The 14,849-nt window shown below is 42.5% G+C and overlaps 1 protein-coding gene across 1 annotated transcript; it reads left to right on the top strand.

Annotated features, from left to right (window-relative positions):
- Positions 1 to 873: 873 nt before the first annotated feature.
- On the top strand, positions 874 to 14,496 carry LOC139301741 (ras-GEF domain-containing family member 1B-B-like). Its single transcript, XM_070925207.1, has 15 exons — positions 874 to 982; positions 7,599 to 8,126; positions 8,262 to 8,384; positions 8,854 to 8,991; positions 9,473 to 9,688; positions 10,371 to 10,445; positions 12,037 to 12,129; positions 12,490 to 12,592; positions 13,072 to 13,151; positions 13,306 to 13,401; positions 13,507 to 13,602; positions 13,930 to 14,053; positions 14,169 to 14,241; positions 14,323 to 14,393; positions 14,479 to 14,496. The coding sequence occupies exons 2-14, from the start codon at positions 7,605 to 7,607 to the stop codon at positions 14,354 to 14,356; spliced, it is 1,773 nt and encodes a 590-aa protein (XP_070781308.1). The 5' UTR covers positions 874 to 982; positions 7,599 to 7,604; the 3' UTR covers positions 14,357 to 14,393; positions 14,479 to 14,496.
- The last annotated feature ends 353 nt before the right edge of the window (positions 14,497 to 14,849 follow it).

Genomic DNA, 14,849 nt, shown 5'->3' with positions numbered 1-14,849 from the left:
ATGTGTTTTCAGTTTGTTCCGCTGCCCCTAAGTGTCCAAATAAATAAATTAAGGAATGCAGCTTTAAGACAACAAAATGTTCACTGTCAAGAATTACCTACTTTGGAGCCCATTTCAAGCAGCCATCCGCCCACTGCAATCTGATTTCCAGTACTGAAATGAATGTCAACCTGAGGCAGGTGAGCAGTAATGATTTGTAACATGCAATATACAATGCTGTGCTTCATGACTATTCTTTCTATCAGTTTATCATCTTTCTAACAATAGAATAGCTAATAGATGTAGAACAGCTAGCTAATGTTCTTCTCAGATGCAGGGTTACATGAGTGTGTTGCATTCCTGAATCCCACCAGCAACTCTCTCCAACAGTGCTTAATGAACTCATTAACAACATAAAACTTTACAAACTCAAAATATGACCGTTTCGATGCTTAAACTCTTACAAACTCTTGGTTTATAAGTCACTCAGACCAACTTACAGCCACACGCTCAAACACATTCCGGGGGGAAACCTTACACCTTCCATATTTCTGCTCTCCAACAAAAACAGTCACTGCTCCTGGCTGCGGTTGAAAAGAAAGAACTCGACGGGATGGCGAGCCAGCCAATCAGAATCTCCGGAGATTTCGATTTTTCGACCCCTCCTCTGCGATTGGCCTGCGTCGCCCCTGGAGGCACCCGCCCCCGCACTGCGATTGGCCGGTTTTCCCGGCTCTATGGAAGTCATTTGAATACGCCTCGCTGTGAGGCTCATTACAGCGCTGCTGGTTCAAATTGACTGAACTATCAGGAGCGGAGACACAATGGAGGAGAGCACGGCGCAGACACACCGCTGAAAGACTTATCTGTGTGTTGCACACCGTGCAGCTTTATCCGGGTCGGAGATTACAGATAGTTTGGATAGTCTTGTTTCTTTTCTTTTTCAACTGTTTCTGCCGCTGCTAGAGATTGAATTCGGTCATTGAGCTGCATCACAGAAGAGGTAAGTTGTTCAGGGTGTGGATGATGGGGTTATTTATGGAAACAATACACCGTATTATTGTTGGAAGTAAGCTTCATGGTCAGAAAATTGTTTTTACTTGATTAAAATCTGGTAATGTAACTCCTGGAGACGTTTAATAGGGTGATAATAAGTCATTTTACTTACAAAAGCAACGTTTATAGTCTCAAAATAATTATTTACAAGGTTTTATTTCGTTGCATGTAGGTATTAAGCATCACTAAATTGCCCAGGATCTTTATAATCAAGGTTTACCTCATGGCTGAAACAAAATTAATTTCCTAAAATGAAACTTTATAGTCAGAAAATCATGTTGACTCAAAAGTCTTATGTGATATTTGAAAAAGCAATGCTAACATTATGATTATCCTCCCTAATGTCTATTTTCTTCCTCATAGCTACATGTGTTGTTGTTGTTATTGTTTACCACCCATGTGAGTTTATAATTAGCCTGGCTGTCAGACACAAACAGACCTTACTCACCAGCACCTGTGATGGGACTGTGGTTACACAGCGTGGCTTTTTCACAGTCAGCTCTTACTTTTCCTGTGTTATGACTCAGACAGAAGCCCATAATGTAGACCAGGCATGGTGGCCTGGTGTGTGCGTGTGTGTGTGTGTGTGTGTGTGTGTGAGAGAGAGAGAGAGAGAGAGAGAATAACAGATTGTGTATGTGTCTGTGGGGAAAAGAAAAAAGAGAGAGAAAGTGTGTGTACTTCTGGCCAAACAGACTTTAAAAGGCTTTATTCCCTCCACACCTCTTTATAAACCAATGGTGCCTTAACTTGCTGAAATGAATGCCTCAGTTTCCCCTTACTTTGCAAGCTTGTGTGGCAAGCTGCTTGAATAAACCTCAAATTAAATGGTTTAACTTATTTAATAATTAACACAAAGGCAGTCTGTGGAGCACAAGCAACATTCAGGGCTTCAACTGGTCTGAAAACAGTCAAATCCAGTTGTTTTCCAACTTAAATCTTGATATCTGCCTCAGCTGTGAGGCAGTGGTTTGTGAGATCTGAGGGTTTATAGACAATACAAAATGTGTGTGTGTGTGTGAGAGAGAGAGAGAACAAGCTTAGGTTTATTATATCCCAGCAGCAGAGGAGATAATGTGTCTTTATCCTTTCTGACTCTAGGTTAATACTGTACTAGCCTACCAGATCATACACGGGACAGGTGTGTGTGTGTGTGTGTGTGTGTGTGTGTGTGTGTGTGTGTGTGTGCGTGTGTGTGTGTGTGCCTCCGTGCACTTCTAACCCTGTAAAGGAAATGCGTGCTTGGATGGATGATGAAAAGATGAAAAACAGGAGCAGCAGTGGGTGAATTGTATTCCACATATCTCTCCAGCCAATCGGAGCGTGGTGTCTGTGTCCGGCTCTGTTTGCCTGCCTATCAGATTTAGTCGCAGGTGCAGGTTTTTTATAGTGGTCAGCGGCTCCCAGCGTTTGGTGTTTTGACAGCGGCTGCAGGCCTCGTCTGACCCCGAGCACTTACTCAAGTGTGAGTGGAGTGGAGTTGTTGGAGCTCTGCGCTGCTTCCTCCTGCTTTGCTTTGGCTCGTTTTAGTCAGGTGATGCTGATGCTTACAGTCTGGTGGTAGTGGTGCAGAGTAATGGTGGAAGTTTGAGTCTCAGACCTTAAACATGAGAACTGTGGTACAGATTATAACAAGTAAGAATATAATTCAAACAAAGTGAAGGAAAACAACCCCAAAACCCAAAGGACTATGGGTATGCAGGTTTGTATGCTTGGACAGCCAGGTAGAACAAAATAACGTCTCAACTAATGCTTTTGTTCAGCTGTTTGTTCATATGTTCTTAAATACAGAAGAGGAGACGGAAAAGAACACAAAAATATCCAGTCACAACACAAAGTCCAGTCACATGAGTAAAAAGAAAGCTGCAAATCTTCGCATTTGAAGAGTTAGAACTCTTCAAGAAAAAGTATTTTTGCTTGAAAATTTTATTTTCTGTCAATCAACTAATCGTTTCAGCTCTAGGAGTAAGTCTGATTTGTTGGCTTATTTCTGAGACTCACGCTAAGGAAAAAGATTATATCACAGATTTCATTTTAGATCCCTACATAATTCAAAGTTACCAACAAGCTGTGGTGAATTGTCAGGTCTGATATAAGTATTTCAAAGTTTCAGTTGGCCACGTTTGAGGCTCTTCATCACAAAATGAAGACAAGACCACTCCGTTAACTGAGGATTCATAGATTTATCTTATTTGGCCTAAATGACACTCTGAAGTCAAGTATTGTCACTTCTCCTCTCACAGGAAGCAACAAATCAAAGTTGGAGAGTGAACAGCAGGGAGTGAAGCCCCCCTTCCAGAGAAAAAAAAGGACTGAATAATATAAGATCTTTTCCCTCACTTTCTTTGTTTTTCTGTGGTATAAGTGCTCTGTGCAGGTTACTGTGTGTGGCAGTGTGCTGTTTAAAGGGTTAACTCTTCTACGTGTAAAACTGTTGAGTGTGCAGCTTCGACAAAACCACGAGTAAGTGATATGAGCACAGCCTGGACTTTAACCTCATTTATTGTTACCAATAGGGCGGAGTGAAGGGTTTCCCTCAGACTTACGTGCCTGTCTTGCTGACGCTCCTTACCCGCTGCAGCTTATTAGTGTCAAAGTACATGAGGTGCAAAGTGGAACAGAGATAGCATTGCATTACATTGGCCTTTTACCACTCTGATAAATTGTTTCTTATCAGGTGCTGTTGGCTGTTCCTTCTGCTTCTCTTGACAACTTTTCTCTCACACCATGTGTCCACATTGTGTTAATCTACATGCTTTACTCAAGTTAGTACATTTAAAGGGGCTTTGGCATCCCTACTGTGAACACAGATGATGGCACGTGTTACGATCCCCATTGGAATTGATTAAACTACTTTCAAATAAACAGTGCTTCACAGCTACTTAAGCTAATTTCACTGCTGCATAACTGTTGGAAGACACTAATGTTGAATTGTTTTCCAGCTATTGGCCCTGCTTAAAGGCCTCAAATTTGATTAAACGTCACAAAAAGCAGGAGTCTTTGCAAACAAATCTTCTCTTGTTCCTTTCAGCTCCTGTTGTGGTAAAGCATCAGGGGGTTTCAGCACTGACTATTATTAGTACGTAGATGCTCACTGGGGTCAATTGGCTTTGAATAAGGACAATTTAGACTGACCAAGTTAGCTGCTGAGTGCTTCCACACCACGATGCATGATTATACTGTTATGTCTTATAATGAACTGTACATGCGTTCTCCCTTGTGCTAAATGAGAGCCGCTGCTGTCCTTGAGGTCCTTGAGCCACGTGGCGTTAGATCTGCTTATATCAGTATGCGAGTTTTAATATACTCCTTAACCAAAGTCACAAAGATAGGTTCCTTCACCTTTACTGCACTTGGCAAATAAAAGTGTGGCTTTATGACGCATGACCTCACAGTGGATGATGCCTGTTGAAGCATAATGAGAGCTCACACCTCGCAGAAGAATGAGAAAAGAGTCAGCTTTGCTGGTTTGACTGATGTGAAAATGATCCCGGCCTCGGTTCATGCAGAGGCAGGGCGTCACACGGGCCCGACGGTGGCAAGCGGAGTGTGTGAAAGCTGCTGTGTGCGTCTGATCTGCTGTGATCTGCTCTGATCTCCTCCTGGGGGTCTTTGTGTGGCTGTTAATGCCATGACAGGATAGATAATACCTCTATTGTTGAAGACCTCCCCCTCGTTCTCCCCCTCCTGTTATAACTGGACTCAGTGTACCTTTATTTAAAACCACATTATGTGATTTAGAAAAAAATAGTCTGCCTAAGGTTGAAAGATTAAGGTTGTTTTCAGCTCTGGAACCAACTGGAGTGAAGTTAGTCTCAAGCCATCGGTGCTCCGGTTAATCTGCAGGGATCTAAGGAGGAAGTAAGCCCAGCTGCAAAACAAATGGATGAACGCCAGCAACCCCTAATCAATTTATTCATGTCAGAGTCAAAAACCCTCATATAGTAGGATATTTGGCAGCTGTCACGTTCATAACCACGAGTTATGTTGTCTCTTTGAAGCAGTTTGGACAAATTTCTCTGGTCTAAATCCATTAGCAGATGATATTTGCGAGCAGCTCCATCAAACGTTCAATTAGTTTCAACCTTTTGGTGAACCAGGTTATGACATTTTATGCACCGCACTTCACAGTCTGCGCCATCTGTCAACACAGGAGACATTGTCTGTTGTGTGTCACATTACAAAATGAACTTTAAAGCGTGCAAGGCTTATATAGTGTTTTTAAAAAGTTCAGTATAGGAGCAAACCCTGTACACATGAAACTGTATTCTTGTGGTTTCGATGGTACAAAACTGTACCCGACTGCCTTTTCCTGTATTTTTGTAACCACATCAAACCCCTTTTTGTAAGGCTGCAGTTCTTTAAAAGTTTACAAACAAGAGAATTTAAACAATGCTTTCAATATGAAATTATGCTCCCAACGCCGTCATTAAGTCGTCCGTAGAGAGTCCAACCTATGATTTAGAGAGAGTAAAATTTCAGTGCTGCAGCATGGAAGCCGCAACTATCTAAAGGGTCAAAACTTCAGGAAGTCAGTCTGGAAAAACAAAGATTGGTCTTAAATTTTTAGACGTGTTTTCCACTTTGTGTAAGGTCACCTTTCAATGCAAACAGAAGCTTGGAGGAGGACACAGCATCCAGACTGGAGTAAATATCGCTCAGTAGATTCTTATCTGAACCACCAGGGCTGCGCTTTTCCAGATTTCATATTGTAACTTTGAGAAGGTATAGCTGCTGTAATCTTTAACCGAGTTAGAAGGAAAACAGCAGGCCGAGATCACAGAGTTCAGAAGACGGGCTGGCACTGGACTGGCTTACACTGGCATGAGTCCAGGTGCTGTGTGTGTGTGTGTGTGTGTTTGTGTGTGTGTGTGTGTGTGTGTGTGTGTGTGTGTGTGTGTGTGTGTGTGTGTGTGTGTGTGTGTGTGTGTGTGTGTGTGTGTGTGTGTGTGTGTGTGTGTGTGTGTGTGTGTGTCTCGCCGTCATTTGTTTATGTGTGACATGTGTGTGTGTTTGGATTATACCGGCATGGGGCTAGGCGCCATGGGTGGACAAGTGTGTGTGTAAGATGTTGGCTCAGGCAGACACTCCTCTGTCGGCACTGTGATGGACAAACAAAAGTCTGCTTGATTCCTGCAGGGTTTTGTTTTCTGGCACAGTCTACATGCATGTGTGTACATCGCCGTGTGGGGTATGTATATGTGTGTGTGTGTGTGTGTGTGTGTGTGCAGCTTGATTTACGCTGGCATGTGGTTCCTAGACAGACAACAGTAGCAGGATAAAGATGGCTCCAGGGTTAAAGCACGCCTTGGTGATGATCTGGGATCAGCTTACCTACCTCAGATCCAATTATCTACACCATTAAGACCAAAAAAATGATTCCTGTCTTGAGATCATCCATCTGTTGGCCTATTTTTTTCCCTATGCAGCTCTGATGCCAAAAAAAAAAACTGCTTTGAGAATGTGACGAAAGATAAAGCAGGAGAAAAAAGTGTAATTAAGTAGTGTAATTAAGTGTAATTACTTTCACAGACACGACTAAGTCTCTGCTTTGTGTGATTGAGTTGCTTAAGCAGACATTTTCACAACATGTGAACGCAGCAAAAAAAACATCAACCCCATTCCCATGAAGTGAAGGAGGGGGACGGGGGTTGTGTCATAGTATAACAGCAGGAAATACAGGTGACAATTGTAATCAGGATTTTTGATTCAGATACAGGAGATGTTGACTGACAGATGGTCAGTCCACTATGGCATTTTCAACAGCAGTGAACATTCATGTTTGAATACCTAACAGAGAGAAAGTATCATTTTAACCATAAAGCATGCTGTTTTTATTCACATTTTTAATCCACAAAACCATTTATTATTATGTGTTATCTAGTTCCAGCTTCTTCGATGTGTGGATTTTCTGCTTTTTAATCAGTATAAATTTGGGGTTTGGACTGTTGATTGGACAGAAAAAGTGACAGGAAAAAAAAGTCTCTTGGGCTCTGAAAGGAAAAAGAATAAAATACATTAGTCTTAATTGATTCAGGGAACAGCCGTACTACTGCTACCCTAGGGCTGGGCGATATGACGAAATGTACTATGAGACAATCTGAATTTGTCCACACCTTGGTGAATAAGCCTTCAATTTCTCTGGGTGTATCAGGTCAGTGGTTCCCAGAGGGGTTTCAAGATGAATCTGAGCGGGTCATGAGATGATTAATGGGATAGGAAAGAATCAGAAAGATATTCTGCTACACAAAATTATGTTTATTTCCTTATTCTCTTTGTAATTACTGCTATTTTCTTGTGAAATACTAGATGGTTTCATCCCTTCAGGCAGGGGACACAAGTCAAAAAGTTGGGAACCACTACCTTAGATCACTGTGGGCAATGTTGCAAATCAATGAGCAGAACTGCTTTATGGCAGGATGGGTTTTTGCATGATTTTTGTGATGTTCATTTGATGGATTAGCAATATGTTATATATAATATATGTAAAAATTCATATACCATGATAGGGGATTTTATCCATACTGCCCACTCCTAACCTCCTCCTTGTGTTGTTTCTACAGGTCATCATGCCTCCCACAACCCCATATGCCGGAAAGTTCAGCTCCTATGGCAACAACAACAACCGCCCTCAGCCTCACAGCCCGTATCGCAGCGGCACCGCCCCGAAGCCCGCAAAGGAAAACGTCTACAACGGCGCCTACTCTTCCTCAGAAAACCCCTACGACGTACCGCAGCCTCGCAGCTCGTATCGCAGCTCCTCTGTCTCCTCTGCGACCGCGAAGGAGCACCACTACAACAGCAGCTGTGCGGTGTCGGAGAACCCGTACTCCTCACCGCAGCCCCACAGCCCGCAACAGCACAGCACTTCCTGTCCTGGACGTGCATACCGACACACCACCGGCAGCAGCAGCAGCGGCAGCAGCGAGCAGTCCTGTCGCAACAACTCGATTACGGCAAAAGGCAGACTTTTCGGGCACGGCGTCACTGCTAGCTATGGGGAGATGTGTTACCATGACAACAGTTTGGTTTCAGCATCCCTCGAGGCGCTGATCCAGCATCTGGTTCCCACAGTTGATTACTACCCTGACGTAAGTACCAGGAAACTACACTAAATGAAACGCGTTACATTTTGTTTTTTATTGTAAACAGACGGGTTCGGTTAGAGGCTTCTATCTTGTCCTCTGTCGTTTCTCTGAGAGCTGTTTTTGTTTCCTCATCCTCAGAGGTCGTATGTGTTCACCTTCCTGCTGAGTTCACGCCTCTTCCTGCACCCGTACGAGCTCATGACGAGGGTTTGTCACCTGTGTGTGGAGCAGCAGCGGTCTGGAGACACCCTGCTGGATAAGGTGGGTGGATTACACACATAAACACACACATACACACAGCTATAATTATTTCTCTCCATTTCACTCTCTCTCTCTCCCACACAAACTCACACCCCCTTAACGTTGTCACACTCTCTCACCCACACACACACACACACATCTCTGTAATTCTTTTGGAGAAAATATTTATCGACTATTTCATAAGCATAGAAACCCCAGACAGACACAGAGGGTTCAAATTGACACAAGGGAAATAAAAGTGATAGGAGCACGTTTAATGGGAACAATGAAGTTCCCATGAAACGAACAAACAAATAATGGCAGCATATTGTCTCAGAAAGACAAACTATAGCAGCCACTTTTGTGCTGTTTGAGACATAAAGGTCATGAGGTTTAGTTTCTGACTCGAGACAGATTACTCCCATAAATGCTGTTGAATTATATATCAGGTCTACTTCAGTGACACTTAACATGCCATGCTGTTTTTTAGATCCGTTTCCGTGAGGTGGCACCTAAGCTGGTGCAGCTGCTGACCGAGTGGACGGAGACTTTTCCGTACGACTTTAGGGATGAGAGGATGATGCGCTGCCTCAAGGACATGACGCACCATGTGGCCCGAGGGGATGAGGTTAGTGTCAGATCTACTGTAGTAAAAAAAAAATATTTTAAACATGACATGGGCTAATGTGTAGAGAGGGTTTCGTGGCAAGAAAGAGTGGTGGGTGATGATGGTGATGACAAGTGTGTGACTTGCCTGGTTACCAGACTCTTGATGAATAACACACACTAACACACTAGCCCAAAGGTAACTGCAGTCTTAGTTTGGCCAGAGCTGGTTTACATTTGGTCCAAAAGTGCCAGAAAATAGTCAAATTCAGCCCCACTCAGCTGACTATCAGGGTAACCTCGCAGCCATCATGCTCGTTTTACAATTTTTAGCCATGCTAGCGGTGCGATGTCAGTCGTTCCACCACTTTGGTCCAGACTGAAATATCCATAAAACTGAACTGAAATTTGGAACATTCATGTCCCCCTCAGAATGAATTGAAATTACTTTGGTGATCTCTTGACGTCAAATTTAAAGATAAAAATATTTGTCATGCTTCCAGTACTCTTGGCGAGCCATGCAGCAGATGACCCAGCGGCTGATTAAACGCCTGTCTGCCCTCGGCCAGTACGAGGAGGCCGTTGCGGCGCTCAATGCCGTGGCTATGGAGCGGCCCGCTTCTCTGAAAAGCAAGCAGGCCTCGGGTCAGCGAAGCGACGTGATGAGTGTGTGTGACGACCCCTTCATCCTCGCCCAGCAGCTCACACACATTGAACTGGTAAGAAGTTAGATGGGCTAAGATTTGGGACTCTTTATTTGGAGTGATGTGTCACGAGTCTCCTGTGAAACCATCTGTTGTGAGATTTGGAGACAGATCTCTGTGTGTGTGTGTGTGTGTGTGTGTGTGTGTGTGTGTGTGTGTGTGTGTGTGTGTGTGTGTGTTCTCACACTTGTTTTTTATATCTCGACATGTGGTTATTACTGTACAGGCTTTTTTACTCATCTAAATTTAGTGAATTTATTATTTTGGTGTGTGTAAGAACACACATTTATAGACTTAATGAAATTGTTAAACTGCTAAGTTGCCTTTAATGCTTGTGTGTTGACTTATTGAGTTTTTGTTTTACGACTGTTATTTCTTGGTTTTACTGTATTCCCACAAACCCCTTTGTGTGGTCTGTTATATATATTATACATATAAAGACAGTTTATTAATAGTCTTTTTATATAAAGACAAATTGCTTCCAGTTATGTGCTTTTTTTCTGACAGTCTTAATTTTGAAACCATTTTCACTGACTTTTATTGATTTTTGACTTTTTTGTAATGAGCCTTTATTAAAGTTACAGTTCTCCTTCCACACAAATTAAATCTTCTTCTACATCATCATCTTTTATTCATCCCCTTTTCTTCTTGATCATTGACGTCCTGATGGTTTTCTCTCCCTGTTCTCTGCCTTCAGGACAGACTGAGTTTTATCGGTCCCGAGGAGTTCATCCAAACATTCGCCATGAAGGATCCTCTGGAGAACCATAAGGTATCATTTGGGACATCATAGCACACGATATTTCAGTTTTGCATTATCCCGATCAGAACCCTGTGAGACATTAAACATAATCATTCAAATTAAACTAACTTATTCCAGTCAGAATTAGCAGATTGTTGGGTCTAACAGCTATGGCTTGCTGCATATAGCTTTTAAAGACGGCTTGAGAATACAGCAAAATGACCTGTTTATAATTATCAACAAAGGAACGATACAGAAAAGCCCAGATTGTATTCATTTTTAAGTCATCCTTTATTATTTTGATTTCAAGTGTCTTCATTTTGGGTCTGCTTCAGTTCAAGTTAATTTGCTTTTGAAGCCACATGCAAGATCCCACTGGGAGATAGATGGGCAATTGTACAGCTTTTTTTTGTTTTTTCTTTTTGAAAATGCATCAAACACAGTATGAAAGAGCCATTCTGCGTGCGTCAATGTGTATCCGAAGGGCTCTCTCCCTCCTAAGTGGTGCTGTGAGTCAGCTGAAGGGTTGCTTTCAATCAGCGCTGCAGAGAACAAGCTTTCAGCCGCTGTATGTGACCGCTCTGCGTCTCGGTCCTCACCGATACTTACATAAGACCCACTTTGTATAAAAGAGCAATTGAGTCAGCATAAGGGGTCCTGAGGTGTGGAGTGGGCTGCCAGTGTTGTGTAAGCATTTAATAGAGCCATGAATCTGCGGGATTACATCATCAGGCCGAGTCAAGGTTATTTATACAGCGCTTTTATAATGTTTATTTATATAAAAGTTCCTCCGGCAAACAGGTTCACCGCCGAGTGTCTCAGAAAACCAAAAGCAGATGGAAATGAGATGAAAATAACAACGGACACGTCACAGGCTCTTCTGTGCAGGTCCACAGGTTGTGTGGGTGTGAGGGCTGTCAGGATCCATTTGCTAAGGAAATCACAGGAGCAGCCGTCCGTTTCCTCATGTTTCTTTTTAATAGGATGATTTATTGGATATTCTTAAAAATGTGATGCAGAATTTCATAGAGCTCATCAGCGTTTGTCAGGTTTTGTTATAGAAAGATGAAAATTACACTGAGCCCAAAATAATGATCATAACAAAAACAATCTCAACTCAAAGTGCACTTACTAGCTTTTTCCAGAGCTTTCATCTGCATCTTGTATTCTTCTTCTCTGTATGGAATTAGCAGTATTTGTATTTGTTGTGTGTTAATACACAGTACTTTTCTCAGTACTCTGACCAAACTCCATCTGCTGAGGAAAACCATGAGATGCAGTTGAAAGCCCCAGAAAAGGCTAGTAAGGGTACCTTGAGTAATTTTCTTCCATTTATTACACAGATGAATGTATTCAAAGATTTAAAAAAAAAAGACTTGGATTCAGATCTTGGCGTTGCTTCAGTCTCCTTCTACCCATAATCCCTTGATATTGTATTTTTTTCCCCGGTGGCTCACTTTATGTCCTCACTCTTAACAAACAGCACCACCGTTCTATTAAAAGACTTTTGTCCTTAAAACAATGAAATACTGACAGAAACATGATATAGAACTACTGATAAAAACACTAAAAAACTGTGTTGTGTGTTGACCATGTCATCTCCCTCCTTTTGTTTTTGTAGGGTTTCTTCCGGAAGCGTAAAACCAGTAACCTGGAGGCCTACGTCAACTGGTTCAACAGACTGAGTTACATGGTGGCCACTGAGATCTGTATGGTACGTTGTGTTTAAAGTTCAGAAAAGTCTATCCCTGTCGTACACACACCACAGCTCTCGTTGTTCATTTGGCAGGTTTCAGTTTCACTTTTCATCCATTCTGACACACACAGCTCCAGTCGGCCATTTAGAGTTTAACATAAATCATTTTGGACTTCACAATGCTTAACAAAACTTAATAGAACAAAACATCCATCAAAACCTTATCAAATTTCAGCATGAACAATATCTGGTTGCTACTTGTGTGCTATTATTCTCCAAAAACATGAAAAGTAATTGAGGTTAAAGTTGTGTATATGTTTAATGGCCAGCGATTTGGGGATGATTTGATTCACTTCCTGTTGTGTTCTCTCATTACAGCCAGTAAAGAAGAAACACCGAGCACGGATCATAGAGTTCTTCATTGACGTGGCTCAGGAGTGTTTCAACATTGGCAACTTCAACTCCCTCATGGCCATCATCAGTGAGTGTTGGACATACTGTCATTCAATCCACACTGTTTGAATGACAGGTGGTTTCTGGGGAATGAAGTGCAGAATCACCACAGTGCTTAAACCTGTGTCAGCACTCATTAAAGAAAGTAGCAATCTCGCAGCAACACAGTTCACATACTGCTACAGGTGCTTGATATGCAAGAAATGATTTAAATGGCCTCCGCTTAAATCAGTAATCAGCGATATTCTTGATTTTGCAAACCACTTTGTCACAGCTTGTTTTTGAAGTAGGGGACCCTACATTTAAATTGTAGTTCCCACAATTTCTATGTCCAATAGCCAATAATCAAATTCAATAAAGTCAACAAATATAGTGCCAGCTGGAGTTTAGACACAGTTTAAGAAGCACAAACTGAGTCAGTGGAGGCTCAAAGCAGTTCAGCCTGCTCTTTTTCTTAGGTGTGCCTCTGTCAATACTCTGTATACTCATACGTTCTCTGTCTTTCAGCTGGGATGAACATGAGTCCTGTTGCCAGACTGAGGAAAACCTGGAGTAAAGTCAACACTGACAAGTTTGAAATCCTAGAGGTGAGAAAACGTTCATACATGAGTGATCAGTGGATTGAAGATTTGATGTTGTAATTGCAATCTTTTTGTTAACATGTCTCAGTGCGGGCAAAGTTTGTGCACGTATACATGTGTTTGTGTTTGATCAATTTCCGCTCTGTCTGACCTCTTGCAGCACCAGATGGACCCGTCCAGTAACTTCAGCAACTACCGCACTGCGCTCCGTGGCGCCACCCAGAGGTCTGAGACCGCACACAGCAGCCAGGAGAAGGTAAGAGAGCAGAAGGGATTCTTCAACACAGAAAGAAAACCTGATGCCCCAAATGTATGTATGTATGTATGCCAATATAAACCTGCGGTCGTCTCTTTCCTCCAGATTGTGATTCCTTTCTTCAGTCTCCTCATTAAAGACATCTACTTCCTGAATGAAGGTTGCGCCAGCCGGCTGTCCAACGGACACATCAACTTTGAGGTCAGTCCACAGCTCAAGAGATGTTTTAAAATGACACGTATTATCAGTACAGTAAGATTTGATCATTCACCGTGATATTATGTAACTGCTACACAGCAATAGTTAAGGCTTTGAGAAGAGGCTTTAACATATGACGTAATGACGCCCCCCTGTGGCTAAAAAGAGCATTACATTTTCCCTCTGTGCTGATGAAATTAAGAAACTGTTTTACTGAGATGTTCTCCTTGTTGTGCATTATGATCTTGATAGTTTTTGTGCATTTCCTGGGTCTGCAAGAGCCAGCTAGATGCATTTTGTTAAATTGCTGTTGTCACTGTGTCCTGACAGAAACTGTGGGAGCTTGCGAAGCAGGTGAGCGAGTTCCTGGTTTGGCGTCAGGTGGTTTGTCCATTTGACAGAGACCGCCGGATCCTCCAGTACCTCGTCACCACACCTGTCTTCAGCGAAGACGGTCAGTATACGATCTTCTCTGCGTTTATCCAGTCGAATATAAGTCGCACGACTGTCACATGTAGCCCGGGGAGAACAAATTAAACTCAGGCTTTGTCTTTGTTTTATCGCTGCAGAGCTGCATCTGGCCTCGTATGAGAGTGAAGGACCCGAGAACAACATGGAGAAAGACAGTCGCAGGTCTCTTAGGTGGGTATGCACACCACCTCAACCATAACATAATAAATCAGTTAACAAAATAATGCTGATTATATATGTTCTGTTTTACAGATCTTCTCTTCTGCATCGAGAGAATCGGTCCTAAGAGACTGACTCTGCTCTACAGACTGTTTGTGAACAAGGTGTTTTAAAGGTTCTTTCATATTATCTTTTGGACACATTTTTACATCCCCATGGCCATGTTTTAAGACAAATACTCATCTACAGGAGGACAAACGCAACTGGGCCCATATTCTCTCAGATCAACAGAAGGACAATATGTCGGCTTTGAGGCTCACAAGGAGCATACATGATTTATAATTCAGATACTGTAACAATCCTTGATGACCATCCAGTGCCAAAGGACCTCAGTGCTGCAGTTATAACCCTCTGCCTTGCAAGCGTTCATTGACTGAAATCAATTTTGTAATGATTCCCAAGAAGAGCTCGGATTACTTACACCAGCTTCTTCAACATCAGCTCTGTCTGAGGCACTTAAGAGGATTTCAGATGACTGCAGGACATGTATGGATCTTGTTTATATCTCCAGTGGACCTCCATCACAGCGCCAACAGCCTCATGTTGTGGACGGACTCGTA

This window comes from Enoplosus armatus, chromosome 18 (assembly GCF_043641665.1).
Source record: "Enoplosus armatus isolate fEnoArm2 chromosome 18, fEnoArm2.hap1, whole genome shotgun sequence".
NCBI classification, from domain to species: domain Eukaryota; kingdom Metazoa; phylum Chordata; class Actinopteri; order Centrarchiformes; family Enoplosidae; genus Enoplosus; species Enoplosus armatus.
The sequence above is the reverse complement of the archived record's forward strand: the minus strand, read 5'-3'. Positions and strand labels throughout refer to the sequence as shown.

Excerpts from the sequence above, each read along its gene's own strand:
- LOC139301741 (XM_070925207.1), top strand. The coding sequence starts at position 7,605 with ATGCCTCCCACAACCCCATATGCCGGAAAGTTCAGCTCCTATGGCAAC. Across the intron at positions 13,603-13,929 it reads ACGGACACATCAACTTTGAG|AAACTGTGGGAGCTTGCGAA; the intron begins GTCAGTCCACAG and ends GTGTCCTGACAG. Across the intron at positions 14,054-14,168 it reads ACCTGTCTTCAGCGAAGACG|AGCTGCATCTGGCCTCGTAT; the intron begins GTCAGTATACGA and ends TTATCGCTGCAG.